Genomic DNA, 26,384 nt, shown 5'->3' on the forward strand with positions numbered 1-26,384 from the left:
CGGTGTTGTTCGTTCCGTAGAAGCAATTGACTGTCTGCGGTTTGTCACGTTCTCGTCGCTTGCGCAATTGTCACGTGACACGTTTGAGCAAGGCTACGTGCAACAGGATGCGTGCGTCCGTGGAAAATCCCAGCAGTGCGACATCCCTTCGCTCTCGTTGTGCTCACTATTTCATTTCCAGAGAAAGAATTGGGAATATGCTTGACTCAAGTGGGTCTTTAAGCGTCGGTTAGCAGCTGAATGACTCGCCTCTTGTCTCTGAACTCGAGCGATGACGAATCAGAACTCAAATATTAAGGGATGGCGACATCTGGTGGACATAGTCGAAGTTTGCAAAGGGTTACAATTGATTGAGGTTATTTCTCAGCCATGTTTCGGAGTGTTATTCCGCCTTCATCAACGTTAAAGAAATAAAGAGAAAGATGTAAGTCCTTTGACATATTCACATCTCTTTGATATCCAGCAAAATAAAAGACTTGATTCTTTTCCAAAGAATGCATCCATCCATCCATCCATCCATTTTTTGTATATTAGTCTTTTATTTATTTTGAATCCAGAGTGCAGTCATGTAAAATAGAAGACTCTGTCCCTGAAAATAGTTTGCTCTCCTCTCTTAAAATATATGCACTTCTTGATACATTTCGTTTTTTAAATTAACATGAGTCAATGAATACATTCAGAGCAGCACACAGACATGGACCTTGATATTCATTTGTCATCGCTTCCGAATGGGCGCCATAAGAACACATTGCACACTTTGAAAATAAAAGCACGGCCAATTTGAAGTCGTGTGCTATTAAACGGAAAACATTTTGGAAATAGTTCAGACAATATTCCGTTCATTCAGTAGACAGTGATTGAAATGACAGTGAAAACTGCACAACACATTCTTCAGCTTTCTGACACGAGTTGAGTAAATACTTTCCTTTTTGTCGTGTTTTACAAATCAAAGTGTTATGCCACGGATGACTCGTCATTTTTTTTTAGCTTTTGTTTCAGACGTGCTGCTGAAGTTTCTGGAGCACATTTTAGAATGGAAGGATTTTTTGTTTTTTTTGCTACAAAGACAAATGGCTTCATGGCACATTCATTTGAGGCATAGTTAAAAAAACAAACAAATTCACCCTACTTTACAGGATATTCAAAAGACATAATGGCTACACAGCACATGATATTAATGGGGTCTACCTGTTCCCGCCAATCATGTTTTACAACAAACAAGAGCGCACGCAGCCTTAATGGAACAAATTTCATGTGTTGAGGGACTTCTTTTTCCATCTTGTGAATTAGGACGTAAAAACGCTAAACAGTATTAAAACTAGGTTAGTGGTTTTAGGCACAGATGAACATTGCGTCCACATTAAAGGAGACGGCCAGCAAGTCACTTGACAATGGCGAACAAATGCTTACGGCACATTTTTTGTACAGCAGTGCAACTACCGTAACGGCCTGAATGGAAAAAAAATGACAGCATTGGAATAGGCAAGCATTTTGATTGGGGTGCACCATTTGCCGGAGGGTTGGTACACTTGCACAAGAGAAGAAGACTTTTAGGATTCAAATCCCTCATTTTGCATCTTCCACGCCATTTCAATCTTACAGCGAGTGCAATTGTTCAAGTTGAGCAGGTCAATGGGGGGAAATCAAACTTTTTTTGTTATGCATTGCCGTATTATAGGCCACATATTTGGATTGAAATAAGAATATTGCACATGTCATGGAGCAAAAGACCCACAATTTCGTTTGCGTCAATGCATATTGTTGCCAAGGTTATACGGCTAGTGTGGATATGGTGCATGGTCTTGAAAGGAGACCGTAATGTTTCATCATGACTGTCCATTGCGTATGGAGTCTTGCAGCGATGAGACGGCGGCGGTGGCGGCATCCTGCGGCTTTGTCATGATGTGGTGGCTGAGCACTGCCGCCGGGGCTTGCGGGCCTTGCGTGGAATGCGGGATGAGAAGGTCAGCCGTATGGGGATCCTTCATAGCCATACTGGCTCCTACCATGGCAGGATAGCTTGGATTCCTCCTCAGTCCTGTGTTCAGACCCAGCGTGGCGCTCCCAAGTGCAGGAGAGCAAAATGGAGCCAACAAAGTGCTTGCAGGCGCCATGGCGGCGGCGGCGGCGCTGTGAGGCCCAACGGTGGTGCGCAAACTTTTCACTTTTTCCACAAGTCTGAGGTTCAACGTCTCTGTTTGACCTTGGTGGTCTGACTGGGCGCCTCGCTCCCTCTCCGTCTCCCTCAGGATGATGCGCGCCGGTTTGGAGGCCAGGAACGTGTCGAAATACGGTGGGTCGTCATCGGAGGGGCTGAACTGAAAATCTTGGCAGTGGGGTGTGGGTCCGGCGCAAGAATTTGGCGGCGTGGACGGCCGGAGGAGAAGGAGGCTGTCGGGGCGTTTCTTCATCAGCCTGTGGTCGTTTCCCTCAGCGGCGGCGGCGACACGGGACGCGGGCGGCTCTCCTCCATCCCGGCCGCCGGGCTGGTACGGCGACGCAGAGATTCCGTGCTCCAGCAGGAGGCGTCCCAGCCCTAGCGAGCTGCTGGTGACATTAGTGGAGTCTCGAAGGTTGGTGGCGGATTCGGCCACGGAGAGGCGGCGCCGTGGGGTGCAGCAGGGCGTGTAGGAGGGAGTCCGCGAAGCGGAGGAGACCGGCGGAGTCGTGCTGCCGCTACTCTGACATGACGACAGAGCTGAGCTGGAAACACACCGGGGAAAAATGATAGCGGATTGCGGCGGGATGGACACAAACAGGATTCGTAGTTGGTGTGGAAAGGGAGCAAATTAGTTATCAAAGCATTCAAGTAGTAGAGCTTTCAAACTTTCCACGCACCATCGGGTTGAGTCAGGCAGGCAGGCACTCATTTTGTGCACCAACTCATATGTAACATGCATGAAATCTTTGCCATTGATCACAACACACTTCGATGTGCTCATTTGGAGTGTTCCATCAGCCCACAGCAAGACACTGGCATCCACGCCTTCCTTCCTTCCCTCACCCACATTGCACTCATTGGCTCTGCTCTACGACAACCATATGATACAACTCCACTTCCTCTTCGTCATCGCACGATCTGCCGAGGGAGGCCAATGAAATCACAGGGACAATCTTGGTGAAAAGCGCCTGCCGCTGCCGCCGCCGCCGCCATCGTGATCGCTCACACACTGTCAAGTAAGGGAGCTTTTGTTTACCTGGAGCTCATCTGATCAGAGGGGTGGAGAATCCTGCAGGTGGTCAATGTGTAGGTGGAGCTGGTGTGCGACAGACACTTGCCTGGGAAGTTTACTATGGCTGAGAAAGAGAAAAAAAAAAGGAGAGAGAATACATGAGCAAGAACCCGAATGGAGCGACGGAAAGATTGAGGGGGGAGGGGGGGGGGAGCCCAACGTTGACAGCGGAAACCCAAAGCAAAAGCAAAAGCAGCAGCGTTTGTCAAAGTGCATCAACAAAAAGCACAATGACACACTAACAAATATGGCCATGGGTTGGAGGAGATGTGCTGGAAATTCACCAGTAGAGCAAAGTCACAAGGTCAACTCCAGTATTAACCAGCAAAGCGTGTCATGCCTTCCATCCTTCATGTGACTTGGACAGCTGCTCCATAATAACACCGGATATGGGAGCTGGCGTGACCCTGAGCAGTGTCTATGTGCGGAGAGAAAAAGCCAAATAGTTTGACTCGATTTGTTCCCGGCACAGAAAAGGATAGAAAGGTGCATTGACTGGTCACACAGAAAGGAAAAGAAAGAAAGTGAAGAAATATAGATATAAAAAAAAATAAAAATACTCGGTTTTGAGGGTGTTCAACAGCAGCACAAACTGGAACTGTGTGGGATGGATGGACGGATGGACGGACGGACACGTGTGTGCAGATGAGTGACCATGCATGATGGCGTCTCACGCTGGGATGTCGAGAAGTCCACTTTTCCCTCCCTCCCTCCCATTCGACTCCACCCCAACCCCATGGCAACCCCCCGTGCTCCAAGGCGGCCGTTATTGTTCTGTAACAGCAGCTAAGAAGCTACCTCACCAGGCATGTGCTCCAATGTGCCGACTTCCTTCAAGTCCACATGCCCGTTCATCATCTCAGAGGAAGAGAGGGGTGCATCTTTTGCTTGGATCGTCCCTGCTCTTCGGCAAGGCGTGCTTTCCCACTGGCTACTGCCATCGTCCTTGGAAAGCGAAGAAGCGGAGCACTCTCCCGACAAGCCCGCCGCGCACCAGTCACTGGAGACGTCGTCTTCCTCCGGCTGGTCCAGTTGCCAGCCGTCCGCCTCGTGGTGCTCGTGGTGCTCACGTGACAGAGTGCGGAAGCCCTTTGTGACCACGCCGGGCCGATCGTCCAGCAGAGCGCCCATGTGGGGTTGCGCCAACTGTTGCCATGCGTAGAGGGTGGCAGAACCTGCCAAGGAGAGACAAAAAGATTTGTCATTTGCTGCTGCTAAAAAAGACATTCTACACTAGATGGCGCCACATAACAGAAAGACGGGGGAACTCGCTCACCTTCCAGCGGCTTTACAATCTGCAGCTTCTCCGGGAGGTAGGATCTGGCGCTGAACGAGTAGCCCGTCCACATGCTCCCCAACGACGGATGCGAGCAGAGAGAGAAGAGACTCTCGGTGGGCGTCCCGGGGCCTGGGCTACATGGGCTGCCTTCTTTCTCCTCCCCCTCCAGGAAGGCCAGCTTCTTCTCCCTCTCCTCGTCAAAGAAACGTTTCTCCGAGAGGTAGTTGTCGCGGCGGAGGGACAGGCGGCGCAAGGCTGTCTCCAGGTCCCGACCGCCAGGGGTGCCCGGGGTCCCCGGGGGCCGCTTGTTTGAGTCCTCGCACCTGCGCCGCCAGACAAGCGGAATTGAAAAGAGGACATTTGCAAGCGATACCGATATGGATGTAGAACCTAAGTCATGAAAGGATTGGTACCCACCCGTTATCGGGGTTCTCCAGGATGCAGCTACTTCTGTTGTCCGGCGTGATTCCACTTCCTGTTTCGCTGCCGTACACAGAGTTGGAGAGAGGGGTGCCCACCCTGCTGGAGCGCCCCGAAGTGATACACGAAGACTGATTGGAGCCCGGGATGTTGAGGGGCGAGCGTTGCTGCTGCTGGCGTATAAGGTTGAGGTTCTTCACAGTCTGGAAGACTCGCTTGGGCTGCAGTCTAAGGTGGAAGTCGCACCCAAAAAAAAATTACAGCTGGCATTTGAGGCAAAGCAGCTTTCAAATTCTACCTTAGCTCCTCAACATCTGGGTCATCCATCTGAAGTTCTTTCCTCATGGTGCCTTCTATTTCAGCTGCCAGAGAGTCCTAGGAAGAAAATGTTGAGGTTGCCGTGACTTCAAATATCACAGTAACAAAAAAAAAAAAAGATCTGAATTTCCTTGACAGTATTCCAGTTTACTTTGTGAAGCTCACCATTGGGAACAAGCCCAGGGAGTGAAAGCGCCTCTGAGTGTTTGATGGAACGGCTTTATTTCGCAGGTTTTTCAGCTCCTCTTGGGCTTCATGGAGCATCTCCATGCACTCCACATACTTGTCCTGCAACTCACGCAGCTAGCACGCAGACAAAGAAGGGGCCAGTTCAAAGTAAAGCTAAATATAAAAACAGGAGGGGGGGGGGGCTGACCTCAGCAGTCAGTTGTCGCTGAGCATCTTTGGCAGCTCCTAGGTGCTGTGTGAGTTCTTCATTCTCCACAGCGTGCTGTCAAATACGCAAACAACCTGGTCAATAAAACGTGATATCAAAATAGAATATTGTCAAAGTGCGCACCATCTTGGCCTTTTTCTGGAGGTCAACTATCTGGGAGAGAAGATGAGTGATCTCCTCCTGCTGTCTGGAAGCATCCTCAGACTTCCTGGCCAGCTCTTCAGCCAGAGAGGAGATTTGGACATTTGCCACACCTGGCAACAACATCACAAAGGCCAAATGAGCAAAGTGATCCGTCTCACCAAACTGCTGAAATACTCACCAAGTTCTTTGACACAATCGTTGACCAGCTGCTGCTCTTTTTCTTCATAGCACAGAGTTTCTGTCTCCAAGTGGCTGGCCTAGAGCATGACAGTGGACTTTGGATATTTTTCTTTTTCAAGCACGCATGTGCGTGCGTACCGACCTCAGAGCGTAGGGATTTATTTTCCTCTTCTAGATCTTTCAGTTTCTTCTGCAAGGAGTCCAGGGGGAAACAGGTCGGTGTCGACACGTTGTTCTCGCTCGCTCGCACGCTATTTAAGCACATGCATGCAAAGAATTAGCAACACTCGCTGTGTCGAAACAGACAAATACTACATCATGGAATGAGGTGAAACTACCGTAATTTTCGGACTATAAGTAGCGTTTTTTTTCATAGTTTGGGTGGGTGGGCGGTTGACTTATAATCAGGAGCGACTTATATACATATATGTTGGTTTTTTTTTCACTTTTTGGGGCATTTTATGGCTGGTGCGACTTATACTCCGGTGCGACTTATCGTCCGAAAATTACGGTAGTTGAAATGCAGAAATAATTCCACTGGAAGTCCAACTGGACTGAAATGTAGTATGGAATTGCAATGGATCACATTGACTTTGCTTGTCTTAGGTCACTAAAGAAGGCTGGAAAAAGGAAAAAAAAAATTGTGTACATAAGTTTGACACAGCTCCTTTCAGTTCCCGAATCCATTTTCCTCATCCAATTTGAAATGCATTCACCAAGACAAGGAAATGAAAGGACGCTCACGGTGTGGAAGTGACTGACTCCCCCTCGCTTTCCTCAGCGGCGTTGCTATAGAACTGCAGCAGCTCATCTTTCATGGACACGTCGTGGCGTAACTGGGAGACCTAATTGTGGCCAAGGAGAAAAAGCAACACTGAAACCAGGCACATCCTAGCATTAGCATTGATTAGCAGCAGGGACTAGTCCAAAAATGTGTCCGGATTGCAGGCACGCTCAGGGGACCCCACCTCCTCTCGGATGTGCTCAACTTGCTCCTCCAGTAGTTCGTTCCTCTCGCTCAGGGCCTTGTTTTTCTTGAGCAGCGACTGACCGATGCGAGCCGCTAATTCCAAGTCGCGCTCCTTCTGCGCGCCATGGGTCGGAAACCGACAACAAAAGGAGTGACAGAGTTCAAGACGAGTCCAAGCCTTCTTTTGAAAAATGCTAAATGACAGTTGATAAGACAAATAGAATGTCAGCGTTCTGATTGCGTCGTTAGGCAACGCTCTTTGGCTCAATCATTGATAGGCCTGACATCAAACAATAACAGTTGTCATATTGTTGAAGCTGTTGACTTGCTGCTGATGTGGATGAATTGGAAAGAAAGTATCTCTCTCTCTCACCTCTTCCAGGAGTCGAGTGACGGCGTCAATGTCACTGTAGGTCTTTGTCATCTGTCCCACTCGATCGGCGCACAGCACTGCGTGAACGAGCGGAGCGTTACTAACACGAACCAAATGAAGATGCAAAACACAGGTGGACAATGCAAATCAATGATTTCCATTTCCTCCTGACCGTAATCAACAGATGGATACTAAATACGTACAGACAAAGGCAATGAAAACATATCTCCGATTGCATAAATCTTGCCAGTAGAGGAAAGGTGCATTGGAAATGTGTGCACCAGTGGTTGTGCTCCGCTAAAAGGATTGTGAGATACCTGCAAGTAAGACTCAAGTGTATTTGTTTTGTTGAACATGCTGAAAACGTGGTGTCTTGTCATACAAACCCAATTAAAGAAGAAACCGAAAAGTGTTTGACCGCAGGACTAATACAAATAGAAAGACTTTGTCCTATTTACGCCAAGTTGTTATTGAAGGGACGGACCTGTGACCTGAATTCTTTCGGAGACTGTCATTTAATACGTGCTGTGATAAGGGCCAAACCAAGCCGGCTAATCCAGATAGCATGAAGAAGAGATGGGATAACAAAGGTTGATCAAAATGCTAACTTTGCTGCTAACCAGCTGGTCAGCTCATGACATGCTGAGCAGTGTGCTTCACTTGACATGAAATTCAACAAAGAAGTTTGAACCTATAAGCTAGAAAGTGGCAAAATGCTAATCAAATTTCTCAGCTTCTTCTTTCAGCATCAGCTACAAATACAGGACGAGCACAATGGAGTCATCGAAGCCAGGTCCGACCAAACACGAGCGACTGACTACCTTGGTTTCGAACTTGATCCATTCTATCCACTCCCACCAGCTGTTCTAGCTCTGTCTGACTTGCACAATGCATTTCCTCCTCTTGTTCCGTGCTTCCTCGTCGAGGTAGATGAAGAAATTCGGTGACATCCTCCGGCCAGCCCTCCATGGTCACCAGCATGAAAGGGAACAAGTGCCATTGGCCCCTCAAAAGCGCAATTCCACGGCACGTCCGTCACAACAACAACAACAAAAAAGGAAAACAAATCCATACTGCATATTGACAGAATTGTGGTGAGTCAACTACAGTTGAAAAAGTTGATTCATCAAAAAAAAAACATCATCTGAGAGTTCTTAAGCCTGTCTGTCTGTCTGTGTGTGTCTGTGTGTGTGTTTGTGGTGAGAGTTGTCGCTGAGAATCAGACAACCTGACTCCTCCCTCCTTCCCTCCCTCCCCTTCTCTGCGATTTGTCACTCGATGACTCAGGTGAGGTCAAATGGCATGCACAATGGGTATTTTATCCCGTTGTTAAATGCTCAAATGATTTCAAATAATCATTCCATCTTTAGGCACACTTTGGTGTGTGAAATAAAAGACTCCCCCCTCCTCTGGTGACTTGGTACAGTCCTGTGGCGTCTCTCTGGTGGCGGCAGGCAAACAAAAACAGTTGTGCACCTGCTTGCAGGGTGTGGCCGGCCGGTCTTTAGTGGCCCGTAAATGAATGTGGCTTGTGTCCAAAGAGCTCAACTTTGTGCTCATTAGTGGCTGCCAATCACCGAAATTGCTTCGCAAGTTCCCTCTCGCTTGAGTAACTCCACTCAACGGCGGTATGATGCAGGACGGCTCAACTATTTGTGCGCTGATTCACCTTAGCAAACTTCTCATGCATTATCATAACTTTGGTTATATCCCAGACAAACCTACATTGGTCACAGAAATAACTTGAACGTGACAAAAGTTTTGAAGATATTACTCTTGAATTGTGGCTCAGCACTTCAAAAACAGCAAGACTGGGGGAAAAAAAAAAAAAACGATGCCCCGCTTCCTTGAAAAGTTTTCAAATCATTTGATCATAGAGACGCATCGAATTAAGTCTTCTGCAAAGCTGAATTGAATAACATTAAGCAGCTTACATTTATTTAGGGCGAGGGAGGGGGCGGCAATATTTCCAGCTGTTACGTAACATCTTTTCCACACGTGCAACGTTGCGATTGTCCTTCAAAACTGTCGGAATATTCCATGGAACGAGAAATCAACGATAGAATAAAGAATCAATACGACCACGTAAAGCACTGCTAACTAGTCTCCTGTCTCCAACTGAGGCGGATGGATGGATGGATGGATGGATGGATGGATGGATGGTTTTTAGACAACATGCCCACAGAGCATCCACAATGACTCAGCTGCATCGATTGAGAAAACGAAACAGTCTGAAATTCTGCTACCAAATCCAAAACACCCAGTTTGTGCAATGATCACCATGAATCCTGCTCTGTGCCTTCTAGAGTTCACGTGGTCATCGCAAAGGGCGATCCTCCACTGACAAGCCCAAAGAAACAAATGAGTCAGCTCAACTCTTGTGCAGTCTGACGGGATAACTTGTTCTTACCATCAGTACACTCTTCATAGTACCAGTCCAATTCATAGTAGTCTGCTTTGCCAAGCCTCTGAGCCCGCCGTCTCTTCATGGTCGCTGCTCGGCGACGCGCTTGGATCGGATGGCCTCCGACGGCCAAGCATGCTCCGGGATGATCAGCTGGGCTCCGGCGCTCCGCTTCACAGTGGATTGGCCCACCCTCCAATGTTATGCATGTCCTTTTTGCTCCCACACTCATTAGCAGCTTGCTGCCAGGCTATTATTGTGCTCCATATTGTTTGCGGTGCCATGCTGACAACTTCCCAGGACTCTTCTTCTTCTGGTCTCACATAAGTGTCAGCATCCCGGTTATGCCTTTCGATCGAGCCAGTCCGGACATCAGTATCTTTTCTCGTCCCCATCCATCAATGCTTTCCTGTGGATCTATTCTCCAGGATGCCTAATAAGAGCAGCATCTTGTCTTTTGCTCAGTCCCGGCCATCCGCCACTTGCTCTGCACGAGGAGCACAGCATCCTCCTTCACAGCGACTCCAGAAATCCAAAGCTGCAGAGTATGCAGCAGTCACGTGTTTTGCAGCAGAAACCATGACACGGTGGCTGGGGTGTGCAGGGTGGGCCACTTGGAACAGCCAATGAGAGGAGCAATGCTATCTGACTCAAGCTAGTACGTCAGCAAGCTCCACCACACAATCCCTCCCTCCCTCCCTGGCGCTCCCCCCTTTCCCGTCCTTGCGAGTGGTTGCCATAGCAGCCCACGGCTGAGCAGCATGGAGTTGGAAGAGATGACGTGGAGCACATAGGAACTCCGTCATTACGTAATAAGATTGTAATGAAAATATGATGTCGCATTTGACAACTTGGAGCACTTAGCAGACAAAGTCGTCACATTCAAAGGATGTCGCTCGGCTGCAGGAGACCGGATGTGATGACCCCAAACATGTGCTTGGTCCATATTCAACAGACTACTTCTTTCCTGAGAACTTGCAATCCATACTAGACAGCCGCTAGCATGATTGTGGCTATGTTACAATGCTAGTCGGAGTCAGACCCAGGCCAAGCAAAGAAATGAACGTTTGGGTGGCGACGTGGATATCTGACCATTTGTTTGAGGGGCAACACGAGTCCGGCAGGGATCCAAAGAGCAGCACAGAATGGACTCGACTCGACTTAATAAAAAGTCAGCTGTTCCTTTGTCGTCAGTCGGAAAGAAGAAAAGTAAAGTCAATAATGCGCATAGCTATGCTGGCTCTGGCTGGCTGGCTGGCGCGCCTCGGAAAGACTGACTTGCTGCTCCGCTTTGGATGGGCTAATTATAGAAGCAAATTTACACTCTTCAAATCGACGTGACCCAAAAGAAATGATGAAAGTGAACAAGACGGACGGGCAGACAGAGCCAGACGGAGAGACTTACAGAAGTACTTGAGGGTCTCCTCTATCTGTTCCGTGGTCAAGTCGAGGGAGGAGTCGGGGTCCACCAGAGGCGTATGCAGCCAGTCATCTTGCTCGTAGCCGAAGATGGTGTCGGCCCTCAGCTTGTAGACTGGCAGCTGCTCCTCCAAAAGGCTAATAATCTCAAGTTCCGGCAAGTCACTATTGTTACACACGTCTGAAAGACACGCACACAAAAAGTCATTCTTTCTCTTTGGCTTTGTAGGAGTCAAAAAAGTACAGAACTTATCAGGGATAGGACAAGTTGAGGGCATTGCACGCCATCTAGTGGTGATAGGCTTGCATCAAGTAAAGGCATTTATTTCTTCGTTCTTAAACAATGTTTACTTTGGAGTTTGTTTCGATTGTAAGACAGCAATAGCGTCATTCTGCGTCTCTACTATATTAACAGCCGCGATATGACTTTTTTGTTTTTATCAAAGGAGTTATTTTTGGAAAGGCAAACTACAGTCTACAAAATCCGTAGATTTAATCTGGGCTTCTGTCACCTTCATTCAAAATGGGGGAATGGAGAAGAATTAAAAATAATAATAAGTCAGACTGAGCTTTTAGTGATGTGAATCTGTTCACAAATCAATTTACTGTGTTGTTCAAAATATAAACTGAACGTGCTTATGGAATTGCCACTACTGTGTCAGAGTTGATTTTCTTTTTTTTGATGGGGGTCTGAAAAAAGCAATACTGTTCCAATGTATATGGAGGCTAGTGCTTTGTTGTGGCACAGCTTTTGACTGTCCTTTTCCTGCTGTTCCAGTGTCCTCCTCCATTCTGTCTGTGGACGTCATTCTCTCTCTCTCGTGAACAATAGCGTCTCTCTCACACAATTTGCTCATTCAGACTGAAAGCCCGACCGCCCGACTGTGGTCAAGAAACACACACACAACGGACGAAGCCTACAGCAAATGCAAACCATTTTATCATCCAAAAAGATCTGGAATGATGATTGCTCAAAATGTGCTTTGATGGCCAACCTCTTTCACAATGGAACAAAAACAAGGCTGGCTTCTTTGGATTGACACAAGGTATCATTTCACTCTGTGGTGGACAACCTGGAGCATGAGTAGCAGTTTATAGCTGCACCAACACACCAAAAGTTCAAGTTCAAATGTAAGAATAGTCACAGCACAGAGCAATAAACAAACACTGCAACATACGTGGGAAATGGTAAAAGTCATTCGGGACTTAAGAAGTTCTTTGACAAATACATTGGCTTTCATCAACAGCTGAGAAGACTTTGTAGCAGTGAGACTTTTCCGCTCGATTCAACTCCCACCGTCTATGTCACGTCAGTGGAATCTATTTTCTCCAACAGTAGGGGTCAAGTCGAAGCGGCTAACATGGCTGCCCTCTATCAAGCAACTAAGAGACAACTCCACGACTGTTTGGGAACTTGAAAAGGTCAAGTGCCAAACCAGACAAAGTGACAGAAAGGAGACGGGGGGAAAAACCCAGTGACAGGGATTGTGCGGGAACCAACGTTCTGCTCCGTATATCCAAAAAGTTGCACGCACAGCAAGCGAAAAGAGTAGAAAGACAGCAATGTACTCACTCATGTTGCCTTAAGCCTGAGCAAAAACCTGGAGCCCTTGACCTATCACATTTTCCACAAGTCCCAAACAGGGCAAGGACAAAAAAGACTCCACAGCAAGAGAAGAGAGAGAAAAAACATTGGGAGGGTGAGACAGGAAGTGCAAGGCAGAGGGTGCAAAAAAAAAAAATGGAGGGAGGAGTGAATACGACACGAGGGCTGACACCATGCCTCACATGCCAATGACGAGAGACCGCCTCCTCGCACAAGCGCTGCTGCCTCTTGTCAACTTTCATTTGAAACATGAGGACTTTTGCATCAAACTGTCATGGTCGCGAAGCAATTTGGATTCTCTTTGTCGGCTTACATAAGTCTTGCAAAGCTTCCTGGACTTCCTCCAGTCTTTGCATCCCGGTTGGCTCGGTGACTCCGGAGAATGGAGGCGGCGAGCAAGCATTGGCCACAGCACACAATGACAATTCCCATTCAGCTCTTTGCTGCTGAGAAAAATTATTCACAACATTTTTTTCAGCCAACTTAAGCCAGTAGATGGCAGCAATGCCCTTTGAGTCCAACCTCATGGCATGATTTGCACTACAAAGCCAACATTTGAGATTCCTCTTCAACTGCAATTGTAAAATCCAGATGATTGAAGAAGTGAGTAAATGTAAATATTGGTAGCGCCAGCAATTCACTGGTGTGTGGAATGCTGGTGAAGCCCAATCAAAAGCAACCAGCCATTTGTGGAAAGCAATGAGCCACAACGTTGCCACAATAAAGGGAAGTGGTTGCTGGAATTGGGAGGGACATTTCCTCCAAATGTCTTTATTCTTAGATCCTGTCCGTGGGTGTGCGCTTGCATTGTCGCCTCCATGCTATTTAGGATGGGGACTGAAATGACAGAAGGTCGTCCGTCGTCTTGCGTGTGCGCTTAGCTGAGGGCTTTATAGCCATTAGCATGTCAGCATAATGTGCCTATTTGGAAGCTCCATTTTGGCAGGCTGAGATCCCCTGGAGCCCCTTTACTAACAGGATGTGACATAACAACGGTCCCGCTGAGGAGGACTTTCTCACAGCATCCAAAATGACCCGCTTTGGTGAGGAGGGTTCAAAGCCACTGCAATGAAAGAGAAGATGCAATATTACGTACCAGTAATGGTCTCCGCATCTCTGTAGCCAACCAGGAAGCCATTGAGGCGGGCCTCACTGACATACTCTTCCTCCTCGTCGTTGGCCAAACAAGTTTGGGGAGGAGGAATCTTCGGGTCCAGCTTGGCACCGAGAAGCTCCCACTATGAGGAAGGAGCGGCCATGGAGCAGCTCAAAGGCTGCACTAACTGAAATGTAGCCTGAGCGGATGTGAAAAGTGCTGCAGGAGAGCCCACCACCATGACTACACACGCTAAAGTGCTGTCTTTCACCTGGAAGAGAAGGAAGGACAACTTAACTTCCATTTTGGAAATATAAATGCAAGGCCGTAGAATGCTTTTCAACGCCACTTTACGTTTGTTCAGGATGCCAGCTTTTCTCTTCTCGGCTAAACACACAACTATTTGGGATGGCACTTTTATGATCAATGAATGCAATCAATGCTTCCTGTCTGAGTGCTGGTCAATCATTAACAAGCACAACTCCGGAAAATGGCGGCTGGGTAGGTAGGCTAGAACTAAAGATGGTCATCCATACGCTAAGTTAGGACCATGTGACGCAAATATACTGGTATGGAAATGACCCGAAGGTTTTATGATGGCTCAGGGGAAATAGCTGAAATGGCAAGATCGGAAATAGAAGGTCAATCATGTGACATCATTTTGCCTGCTGTGGTTTCAGTCGGAGCCGTCGTAACCTGTTTGACAAACCAATACATGGCCAGTCTTTGTCATTCTTCATCTGGTTGCTCACTTGGATGATTCTCTTATCAGCAGTCACATGCAGTCGTTAACAATACTCACAATGTTGCAAGTCGGATCAAGGTTATTTTGCATTGAATAGGTGAAGAAATCCAGTTGCACATTAGTTTCTTGGACACTTACTGGCACCCAAAAGTCAGCAAATATTTCACGGATCATGTGCTATTGACAGCAAACAAACGGAAGTTTCGCTTCGCTTCCTGGCGGTCCAATCCAACATTATATATACGTACGTACTTGAGAATTGATTAGGTCGTTTATTCCTTGAAGCCTACAAACCATTAAGATATAGCCTTTGGATTAAAATTGGAATAAACGGCATTAGAATGAAAATAAGCAACTTGGCCACAGATCATGAAACAAATATGGAAGTCATTCATCAATACAATTGATAAGTACCTGAAATGAATCAACTGGGAAAAAGATCGCTTATTTAGTGGACGGGCGGACGGATGACCTCCACGTCTCCGTTTTCGCTCTGCAATTGTAAAGAAACACATTTTGCACCTGCTCGCTCCACTTTCAGCAAACTATGAACAGACGACATAGGAAAAACATTCATCGATGCTTCTTACCGTTTTCGGAAGAGAGCGCAGATGATCAAATAAATGATCATCAAATCAATCCCGAGCTGTTCTCTTTTTCAGAAACCAAACTTTGCCACCGTTAACTACTATGGCGGAAGCAGCACGGAGAAATACTGAGAGAATACGCAAACATTTCAACTTGAGTCATCTGGCTAACTAAAAAAAATAAAAACATTTATAGCAGCTCAAACTAAAACTAGAACTAATGCTTTTGCCTGCCTAGTTTCAATCTGAGTTCTGCCACCGCAGTTGGAAAACGTTCAACGAGAACAAAGCAAAGCAAAGCTAAGAAAAGCTGCGAAATTCTGTCAGGTGCCGAGTAATGACCGCAACTTCCTTTCTTATTTTCAAAGTAAAAGCATCGAATTTATGTCACGTGCCAAGTTCTGCCCTTAACTTCCCTTTTTCAAAGTAAAACAATCAAGCGTTTTCAAAGTAAAATGTCCGTTTTCCACACCGCTTATCCTGTTGACTGAAAATGTCTTAAATGTGATTAGAGCTAGACTGATTGTGATGTCATATCAAAGTCATTTGCCCTTTGAACTACTCTCATAAAGCTTGAAACTTTGTGGCGACCGCTTTTCCTCTCTGGAATATTGAAGTTGTGTGGGGGGAAAAAATGAATTGAGTCATTCAAAAGAATCCAGTTTACTTTAATAGTGGTTCTGGGATTCCTGTGTGGCCGCCGTCATCCGATGGAGAATATCAACCTATATGAGGAGCTGGGAAGAGACTCCACATCTGTTGTCTACAAAGGAAGGAGGATGGGCAGTCTGAACTACGTGGCCCTCAAATGCAGTGACAAAGCCAAAAGGCCTGAAATCACCAACCATGTAGGTTCCGCTCTCTTCCTCCGTCGCTATTTTTCACATGCTTCCAATGAAAGTGTCATGTTTGTTCGAGATGATTCCAAAGTCCACACAGCCATTTTTTTCTTTCTTTCTTTGGGCTTTCCAGGTGCGTCTATGCCGAGAACTGGATCATCCAAACATTGTCCGTTTTTACGAGTGGTACGAGACCAGAAAACACTTGTGGCTCGTGGTGGAGCTCTGTACAGGTCAGTTGCGACTCTCTCTCCCGCTGAGTCATCACCGTTTTGATGTGCTCATGTACTAGGTGGTACCTTGGAGTCTGTGATTATTCGGGATAGATGCCTGCCAGAAGATGTGGCCAGAAAGTTTGGATGGGACTTGGTCCAAGGACTGGAACACATCCACAAGTTAGGAATCGTTTTCTCCGACTTGACACCTGCTAAGGTTTGTCCATCTGTGTCAAGGGCCATCTAATATTCCAATATTTCATCCCTCATTCCTGAGCACTCTGTCTCTCCTGCAGATCCTGCTGGATAGTAGTGGCGTGTTAAAATTAGGTAATTTCTGTTATTCCAAGATGGAGACAGACACTCTTGAAGGTTCCCTTGCATGTGAAGAAGCAGGGAATAGAAAACATCAAGACATTATGGTGAAAAAAAGCTTTCAAGGTTAGTAGTCAATATCTGTTGATGATTGCAGATTCCTGAATGGAAAATCAAGTCAAGTTGATTTACCGTATTTTCCGGCCTATAAGGCGCACCGGACAATAAGGCGCACTGTTGGTTTTTGAGAACATTTTAGGTTTTTAGGTGCGCCTTATAGGGCGGAAAATACGGTACATCCTGTGTCAAAGGGCAATTATTCGGATACTTGATTATTAGGTCACGCACAAATGGTTTGCAGGCTCACCGATTTATATGGCGCCAGAGATTCTCCAGGGATCCGAAACAACCAGCATATCGGACCTCTGGGCTCTGGGTTGCGTTCTCTACTACACGTACACTGGTACGCTCCGAAGCTAGCCGGCGTGCGGTACGGTCGCTTTGAAATCAACTCGTGAATTTGCTTTGCAAGGTAAACCGCCGTTCTACTCGGGTTGCTACAGTCAACTCAAGGAAATGATTTTGGGTCAGGAAGCGGCAGCTCCAACACAGAAAGGTTCCTACGCTAACACACACGTTGAAGGGCCGATATAGTATCTTCAACTTTTTGGCTTGTCTTATTGATAGTTTCTCCAACAATTCCTCCAAGTCAGGAGTTCCAACATCTTCTGAAGCGTTTACTCAACAAAAATCCTGAGAAGAGGTACAAACATGTGATCAAATGCTGTGAATCCTCGAATACGGAACAATTCTAAGCTTTTTCTTCTTCTTGTTATTCTAAAGAATGAACTTGCCAGAGTTACTGAAGCACTCTTTCTGGACAGCCAAAGACAAGAACTAGAGAAAGATGAACAAGAGGACCATGTCACCTTAAAAGGATGACAATTCCTTTTTCAAACAATGACACGTAGAGTGCATGACTCATGGAAAATGTACTATGTTAGTCGAGCGCACTGACGGCCTAAACTTTGTTTGGTTTGTATCCATGGCAACGCCAGAATAAACCATTTATTCCTTAATAGAATACCAGTATTGTCCAGCAGGTGGCATTATTAACACTGAAATGCGGCAGGATTCTCTCTCTCTCTCTAGATCTCTCCCCCTCTCCTCTCCCTCCCTCTCTGAATAACGGTCACTCATTTGCCACTTAAAAGTAGAGAGATTGGTGAGATTCTAATCTTTTTGGAGTCATCAGAAAAAAAAATCACAGCATACTACTCATTAAAATGATTCATATTGCTTATTTTCTTCTAGTCATCTAGTGATTGAGTATTTGATTGTTTTGCCTGTTACTATTCATGGATGGCATACAGTAAATTAAAAAAAATCAATGTTCTGAAGGAACCAAAACTCAAAAGATGACGGCTCACCTCTTTTCACGAGATGCAAAATGACGGACGAGACACATCCAAAATGCTTCATTCATATTCCAAACACAATATTAATCCAAACACACTATTAATTCGAATTCCAAGGAGGCGTCGACCTGCGCAGCTTCAACGTGTGAAATGTGTTTTTTTTTAGTTAATTCTAGACCAATGGGGCTGCTGCATATTGCCCAAAACGTTTTGGACTCGACTTGCTAAGTTGATTTCGTCAAAATATTGACCCGCCGCCGCCGTGTGTGTTTGTGTGTGCTGTTGCGAATGAAAAATGTCTGCAGACTTTTTACTCTCCCCACTTTATCTCAGGACGACAAATTATGGAGAGAAGGACAAAGCGGTGAATTTCAACCCACAGTTGTGCTTCTGTCTCTCCATAATTTTAGGAGTCTGTACACACTCAGCAGGGGTTCTCTGTGTGTGTGTGTGTATTTTGCTATCATGATGTAAACAGATGACCAATAAAACAGCACATACTTGATTTATGTGTGTGTTTGTGTGTGTGTGTCTCAGCAGGGGTTCTCCTGCTGCAGTCCTGATGATTGGAGTGTCAGGACTGGGTTTAGTTACTATGGCAACAGTGATGCAGTGCCTTTCAATCCCCCAGCCCAGCCCAGCTCAGCCCAGCCTAGCACGTGCACACCCAAGTGTCTTCTCACCCTCTCGTCTATTTGTTTTGGTTGTCCCCTTCTCCAGATGAAGCGCCCATTAGATGTAGGCATGCACAAGTTAATGCTGCTGCTGCTGCCGCTTTGTGGGTTAATGACATGCCATTTGAAGAAGCTGGGTCTTTGCAGCAAACAAGATGTCATTTTCCTGTTGGCTCCTGGAGGGCTGCTTTGCTCACTGGTGGCTTTTTAAAAGTGGGGATACGCCGGCATTCCAAAAGTTCACAGTGCTGCTGTAATCTTAAAGCGGATGAATGATGCCATTCAGAGGGGAAATGAAGAAGAAGAAAAAAATGGTGACGTGTCAGAATGAGTATTCCTTTTGAAGGGAAAAGATGAGCTTGAACAACAAAACATATTCAAGCATTTGATCAACAAGTGTTGATCCTGTTTTTCGCTGCACCGGTCGACATTTTGCAGATTGAAATGGAACATTCTTATTAGCATGATGCTATGAATCCTCTTCCTGGTTTGTATTGGCATGATTCAACAGCAGCATCAACTTTCCACTTGACTAAAAAGCGAGCAGCACGCTTGCTTGTAAAAAAAAGAAGCAAGTGCTGACACTTACTAAAAATAGAATCCACAACAAGTTCATATGGAGTGCCTCCTTAGATCGACTTTTTGGTGTCAGAGTATTATTAGCATGCTTTTGCTGTGCAAGGACCATCATACTCGCACTTGGGGGGATTTTTTTTTGGTTTTGTGCTGCAGGTTTTCTCATTCTAATACAATTTTTAATGTTGGTTCGGCCCATTTGAATCTTTCTTTCTTGCAATCAAGATGTCATCCTCCTCCCCTGTGGACTTGGCCTGTTCTCCCCGATCTTGTGTACAGCAGGAGCAGCATCATCATGTTGCCTTCCCCTCACTTCCACTCTGCTCCTCAACTGGGGCGGCACCTCCAGCACCAGCAGCACCAGCAGCATCCCCCCCCCCCGCCCCCTCCTCCTCTCACCAATGCTCCATGTGTTCCTATGACTGTATAGCAGGAGAAGAGAGGCTCCCTCCCTCCCCTCGCCTCCCCCTTCCCCTCCCCTCCCCAGAGGGCCTGTGGTCGGTTCCCGCTGCCGCCTACACCGGCTTAATGAGGAGCCTGCGGGAAGGGGTGAGTGTCTCTGTGTATGTCTCCGTTTGTCTATTTTTGTGTGTGTGTAGCTGTGACTAAGTCTCAGTGTGTGTGTGTGTGCATGGGATCCCTATGAAGAGTAATGATGAGGCAGCTGTGGGGGCCTAGAGGCATGCTTGGCAGCCCAGCTGCAAGTCAAGGGCATACACAGCAGTCACATAGCTGCATCCAACTCAACCTGCACTGCTTGCTGGCCTGACCTCACCTGACCTCACCTCATCTCATCTCAGGCCCCCAGACACATCAAATAGGTGGCACAGGCAAAAGATGCATTTCATTTCCTTACCACGCATTTGACATTAAAATGAAGATAGTCTTGTTTATTCAACAAGAACAAAAAAACTAGTGACAACATCCAAAAATGTTGAGATGCATTGGCTGGACGGACAGATGGACATCCATCGACAAGATCTAGATCGAGAAGGTTGATGATGCAATCATATGCTTAGACATTGACCTGCACGTGAGGAAGGAGGCACAAAAAAGGGGTCTTAGTGGGGTGGCCCACCAGCGCACAATGAATATAGATGAAACTCTGGTCTGCACACTTGTATCTACTGTTGCTTCATTACCACTGGGACGGACGGACGGGCGGGTGAGGAGGGGTGACAGGAGCAGAGAGATGGCTTGAAGCCAGGAGAGGCGAGCTTGACTTATTTATCATTATTGAGCTGTGAGAGTAAGCTGAGGACGCACACATGCTCATGCAGACCGACATCCTCAGACTTCTCTCTCTCTTTCTCTCTGAGCATGTTCCCCCTCCTTTTCCCATGAAAATACTACATTCCTTCATTTTTGTACTGTCTGGCCACGCAGGTAAGTTGGAGACTATGTATGCATTTCACGGCTATTTATTCGGAGTGTCTTATGTTGACGTATGAGCGGTCCCATCCATTGGCACGCCTACCGTATTTAGTAGAGGACAGCAATGAGATGGAGTGCCAAGGCCTTGCGGAATGCGCTGCAGGCAGGCAGGTACTGTGCTTCTCATGGACTCTTTGACCCAGCGCATCACCCTTGCCTTGCCTTGCCTGGCCCCGCCCACTCCATAAAGTTTTGCTCAATTATAAATAAAGCTACTTGGGAGTGAAAGGCAGCTTTACAGGCCACGCTCCAGCTTCTTGTTGAGGAGGAGTCTCAAAGGATGGAAAGTCGCCCTTTCTTGGGCCCTGAATGAACGTGTTGACAGGAACGTTGACAAAGCAACGTTTGCTTCACCTCGGTCCAAATTATGAAGTTCCCCAGCTACAATAGCTCATAAATTACATTTTGGAAGTCATTTGCCCAACAAATGGCAAAAAAAATTCCGGGCTGGATTTTCCCATCCATCTGCTCGCCTCTCTTCCTGTTGCTCTCGGAGCCTGCCTGTCTGTCCGCCTGCCTGTCTGTCTGTGTTTTTCTTTGAGGATATTAGGTGCCTTAGATGTGACGTGTGAGGATGATAGATGAGATGATGTGTGTGTTGCTGCCAGGTGCTGTGTAATTACACAGGGAGGCAAAGCGCACGTGTTTGCACATGCACAAAGCTAGCATCACTTCATGTGATGTGGCGGGCGTCGCTGTGATGTGCCTTTCCTTTCCTTTCCTTTCCTTCCTTCCTTCCTTCCTTCCTTCCGCCGAGGTGCAAAGCCGTAGCTGCTTTACACGGACAGACAGTATGACGTAACTGCCACCGTCTGAGATGAGGACATTCGATCAGGCAAATTGTGTCTACCTGACAATAAGCTGCTGCTTTGTCCTTGCGAAAGCTGCCAAAATCAAATATTACCGGATTAAAAAGTCAAGGTGAGCCATTTCATATGTGAACAAATTAAAAGTTCTGTTAGGGATTGGAGCGAAAGAAGTTGGACGGGAGGTTTGAAATTAATGAGAGGTAATTAAAAGTGTCCACAACGCACCTCCAGAATACTCCACTTTTTCTTCTAAAGCTAGCTGCATGTTCTTTTTATCTCCACCAATTTAACATGAATGAGATGCAGATGCAGAGAAGCACAATTAATGACACACACACACACACACACACACACACAGTGTGCGGAGCTTTTCAAAAAGTCACTCAGCTCCCATTGACCATTTTTGGGGGGGGATTGAAATTGCGTTAAATCCAAACTCCACGTCGGAAAGCTGAGGCCCAATTTTCTCATTTTCTATGTTAGCTCAACGTATGAAATCATGAGCCAAGTTTGATGAAATTATACCGAGATATAATTAGAACCATTCCCTTGTTTCTCGACATAATAGAGAGAGAGAAGCTTCTTGCATGAGCCACTTACTTGATGTCATGCCTCTTTTCTCCCTCTCTCCAATGTTCTCTCTTTACATTTCCTTCCTTGCTTGCTTCCTAGTTCCTGGCAGGGAACGAGTCTATTAAAGCCGCACTGGGTCGGTGGGTCCACGGTTGTCCCCCGTGTGCTCATTAGTGAAGTAGCTTTGGGAATGGCAGAAAAGTCCATTGTGCCGCCTCCCAAAGGCGTGTCAGCGGAATGAAGATGTAGTGCGGCATCACCCCTTGGTGTTGATTACACAATGCCATGGCCTTGATTGGCTTAATAGGTTGCTTGTTGAATGAGTTGCGCCGCCGCCGCCGTCCGTGCATGCGTTAATAAAGATGGATGTCGGGCTGGCAGAGGCATTGTTGAATGTCAGATATGCTTAAGCAAGCTTTCTTGACATGCTTATTGTTTGATAGAGGTCCCGTCTCAATTTCTTTGACTTAATCCCAATGGCTCTTTTTTTTTTTCTTCAAACGGAACATGTCGTGTCACTGCCAAACGTCAACTAGCAAGAGCGGCCTTGTCCAACCATTGATTAATGATTTGCGTGTAGCAAATGAATTTTTATGTAAATCTGCAGCGCTTTTTGCACACAGATTGGAACCCTGGAGATGGATGGACGGCAGGCACCATGGGGATTTTGAATGGAACGTTGAAATTTGCCGGAAACCAAAAGGCTGCACTTGTAACAACGTGTCATTTGCCACGTTACGTGTCACCATGGTGACGATATGATTATTTTGGAGCCTTTACGATGGAGTATCGCAACAGAATGCAATTAAGGGTGTGTGTGTCTTATGAATCGACGGAGGGAGTCCTGTTCAAGTGATGTAACATTAAGAAAGTGACAGATAATCATTGCTTTGCTCTTTGCCATCTTTCTCTGCAGTGACGCTCCTGGAAAAACTCCTCGGGGATTTTATTAGTCTGACCTCATTGTCTGAGCAAAAGGCACATATAATAAAATGTAGCTATCCATATATATAAATGTTGAAAATGCCTCTGTGAGCATGCAATGTACGTACCCAAACAAACAGGCCATTTTTGTGGTCCTGAAAAGTAAATAGTTTGGAGATGCAAGAATTCTACGCCTGTAACTCTAAGCTCAAATATTAGGCCCTTTTGATCCGGAGCATCAAATTCCAAAATAACACAACACAAGTAACAAAGCAAAAAAAAAAAAATGCACCCCTTCACTCGGTGCTTCCTTTTTTTTTTTTTTTTCTTGCCTCATTGTCATTCTGTCTTCTGTACAAATAATGAACTAATGCTGAACTGCGCCAGTGCTGAAGTGTGCAAAAAGTAAATGTCTGTCAGCACTTACTCATTTCATTTTTTATGAGCCAAGCTATCCCGCGCGAAGCATTAATCTGTCTCGGGCGGACGGGCTGAAATTGATTTGAAGCTTTTTAACTCTGAAGAAGCTCGCCTTGGTAATTGACACTGAACTCAATTGATTTGCATTGAGCATTTCCAATTTGAGAGCCCAAAACAAACTGAGTCCTTCAACTCTGCTCTAATTATACGCTGATATGCATTCAGCCCCTCCCTTCCCTCTCCCTTGGCACAAAGACAGGCAGGCGCTCCGTGAGTTTGTTTACACACAACATAGTCTGTGTGTGTCTCTATATGTATGTGCAAGAAATTGTGTGCATGTTTTAAACGCACATGTACAGTGTGTCACTATCTGGGCTAATTGGCTGAGTGGATGCGCCCGCCGCAGTGTTGTAGCTCAGCAAAGCATTATGGGTAGCGGGGAGGGAGGGAGGGACGGATTTATCAGCAAGACACACATTACCGGCCTCTCTAATGAATTAACTCGGGGTTCTTGCACCATAAACACAATTGCACGCACGCACTTTTGCATGGTGTTGGCGATAGCCAGCAAAATTCTTTCCAAGTACCGTATTTTCCGCCCTATAAGGCGCACCTAAAAACCTAAAATGTTCTCAAAAACCAACAGTGCGCCTTATAGTCCGGTGCGCCTTATATATGGACCAAATTCCTAAATTTAAACTGGCCCAAAGCATTGTGTCATGAAATCAATCATAAGTGGCCCGCTGAAGACTATGAATCATGACTCAAAAAGACTATGGATCATTATTTTATGATTCTAAAGTAATTTGTTCCGTCTGAAGTTGAACTAAAAAAGATAAAATGGAGAATGATTTGATTTGGATTAAAAATCTGACATGATGCATTAATGGTGCGCCTTATAGGCCGGTGCGCCTTATATAAGGATAAAGTTTTAAAATGGGCCATTCATTGAAGGTGCGCCTTATAGTCCCGTGCGCCTTATAGGCCGGAAAATACGGTAAGTGGATGTAGCGTTTTGAAAATAGAAAGCCAGTAGTTGACGAGAAAGAAACATTTTTCGTTATTGTTATCGGGACGTGTGTATTGCTCACCTTACGTTTGGCCTAAAAGGCGAAGAAGAGGGTGGAGAAGAAGAAGAAGAAGAGCAAAGAGCAAGTGGTTGTACTCACTGGTCCAATTTGCAGGAAATGAATGTCCAACATTTGGCACAAATCATGGAAGAGTCCCAGACGGATGATTTGTTTCTGTCTGGAAAAATGAAAAAGAGGCAAGTCTGGTCAAGCTGATGAAAGGTTCCCCACCTCCATCAGGACTTGGCTGGGATTCTATTCAACAGAAGATTCATTGTCTTTCTGGTGCGTGTGATCTTAAGCAGTGTGATTTGAAAATGCTGCCTGCCTGAGGTTGTTGGCGAGCCACTTGTACTTTGTGTAACCTTTGCGCTAACTAGCACAGCAGCTGTGGGGATGATATTATAAACCTATGGACATTCTTTTTTTGCTGCGGCTCTACACTATGTTGGAAGTAACATCAAATGCTTCATTAGCCGCTTGTCCCTCGTTTCACCCCTCGCCCGCCCGCCTGCCGACTTGCATATACATTTAGCCACTGTATAGACAGCCATCGCTTCCCCTGCTGATTTAGGATCCGCAGGAACAAGATGCTCTACATTATTGACATCTAGATCCTTTTTTTTTTCACACAGTCTGTCTCTTCTCCTGCTTGACGCAACATGACCGAGATAACCAAGGTTCCACGCAGTTCCTCCGTCTTCCCCCGACTCCATTTTTCGGGGCGGAGCTATACGGCACACGGCTTCCAAATGTTTCATGCCTCGCACACATTTAATGGAGCTTTTCTTCCTTTCTTTTTGCAGTCTTATAGCCAGCCGTCAGAGTTGACCTGCCCGTCCCTCTCCCTCCGAGCACCCAGTGAGACGCACCCACACGCTTTCCTCAGTTCTGCGTTGTGTTAAATTAGCTCCACAGTGGCCTGTGCGTTTGCGTGATTTTGTCAGTGTTAGATTAACTTGCACAAGACTCGGTGAGGAAGTGTTAAGATTGCCTTTCGACACTTGCAGTCACAAACGCACACACGTGTGAAAATGTAAATGCACGCTTGTGTTTGGTGTGAGCAGAAAGGCGGCAAGTTTATTTTTTCAGTCGTTCCAAAAAAACATTGGAGTGAAATGAGCCAACATGGCTTGGTCATTGCAATTGTTTGGAAACACAAAACAATGTCAGTCATTAAAAGAAAGCTTCAACTCACTGACAATCTTAATTGCTGAATGCGGTCCGTCAAAATCTCTTTGCATGCTGCACTGTGTGCGATGTGTGTGTGTGTGTGTGTGCATGTTCGTATTGACCTTGCTGTTGTGCCCCGAATGATCAAATGATTGATTGTTGTCAATGCACATCAATAAGGTGTGCTCCAGCACAAGGCCAGCCTGTTTTTTCATTGCCACTCTGCATTTTTGCATTTTCCGAGCTGAACCATGTTCGAAAAGGTGGAACGCTTCCAAATATTGACATGGAGGTACCGTCATTTGATGATCAAAACTGTTACAACCTAAAAATGTGTTGCTTATCATCAATGTGTCTGATTGTGGACCTATGCAAAGCCTCAGAGAGCACCTTAGCCAATCAGGATCAGTGTCTTATTATCATCTCTATTTGAGGAGTACTGCACCACACACACAATGAAACATTATATTTATCATGTTCAAAATCCAATATCCCGAAAAACAATCGAAGCCGAGCGCCGGTGGCATGGAACAGTATGAAATAAAGAAAAGAATAAATGTTTCACTCTTTGTCTTTGTGTCCGATAAAGCCGTCTGTCTGCAATTAGGCAAGACGCTAAGCATTTATTGAACCCACCGACATTCATCACAATCGTGTGTGTGCGTGTGTGTGTGCGCGTCCATGCGACAATCAGATTGCGTTTAATGACTATTGACGAATGGAAGTGAATAGCTGCAGGAAGCAGACGGGATTGAGAGAGAGAATGGGAGATG

The 26,384-nt window shown here is 46.1% G+C and overlaps 2 protein-coding genes across 5 annotated transcripts; one reads left to right on the forward strand and one right to left on the reverse strand.

Moving 5' to 3' along the window:
• Nucleotides 1–515: 515 nt before the first annotated feature.
• On the reverse strand, nt 516–15,512 carry LOC133161210 (trafficking kinesin-binding protein 1-like). Of its 4 annotated transcripts, XM_061289535.1 has the most exons (17): nt 15,175–15,512; nt 14,999–15,077; nt 11,124–11,318; nt 7,315–7,391; nt 6,940–7,056; nt 6,716–6,816; nt 6,114–6,222; nt 5,970–6,048; nt 5,771–5,901; nt 5,627–5,701; nt 5,416–5,553; nt 5,231–5,307; nt 4,930–5,160; nt 4,510–4,835; nt 4,037–4,408; nt 3,198–3,297; nt 516–2,703 (listed from the first exon to the last, which is right to left on the reverse strand). In XM_061289535.1, the coding sequence occupies exons 4-17, from the start codon at nt 7,363–7,365 to the stop codon at nt 1,827–1,829; spliced, it is 2,784 nt and encodes a 927-aa protein (XP_061145519.1). In that variant the 5' UTR covers nt 7,366–7,391; nt 11,124–11,318; nt 14,999–15,077; nt 15,175–15,512; the 3' UTR covers nt 516–1,826. The 4 variants fall into 4 exon arrangements, with proteins under 4 accessions (XP_061145519.1, XP_061145516.1, XP_061145520.1 ...); XM_061289532.1 differs by lacking the exons at nt 14,999–15,077; nt 15,175–15,512 and adding an exon at nt 12,711–12,871; XM_061289536.1 differs by lacking the exons at nt 14,999–15,077; nt 15,175–15,512 and adding an exon at nt 12,316–12,596.
• On the forward strand, nt 15,439–18,433 carry LOC133161227 (serine/threonine-protein kinase ULK4-like). The gene is made up of 8 exons (XM_061289568.1): nt 15,439–16,019; nt 16,144–16,243; nt 16,303–16,442; nt 16,522–16,666; nt 16,902–17,003; nt 17,073–17,156; nt 17,228–17,303; nt 17,384–18,433. Exons 1-8 carry the CDS (start codon nt 15,882–15,884, stop codon nt 17,439–17,441), a joined length of 843 nt encoding a protein of 280 aa, XP_061145552.1. The 5' UTR covers nt 15,439–15,881; the 3' UTR covers nt 17,442–18,433.
• The last annotated feature ends 7,951 nt before the right edge of the window (nt 18,434–26,384 follow it).

This window comes from Syngnathus typhle, linkage group LG10 (genome assembly GCF_033458585.1).
Source record: "Syngnathus typhle isolate RoL2023-S1 ecotype Sweden linkage group LG10, RoL_Styp_1.0, whole genome shotgun sequence".
NCBI lineage: Eukaryota > Metazoa > Chordata > Actinopteri > Syngnathiformes > Syngnathidae > Syngnathus > Syngnathus typhle.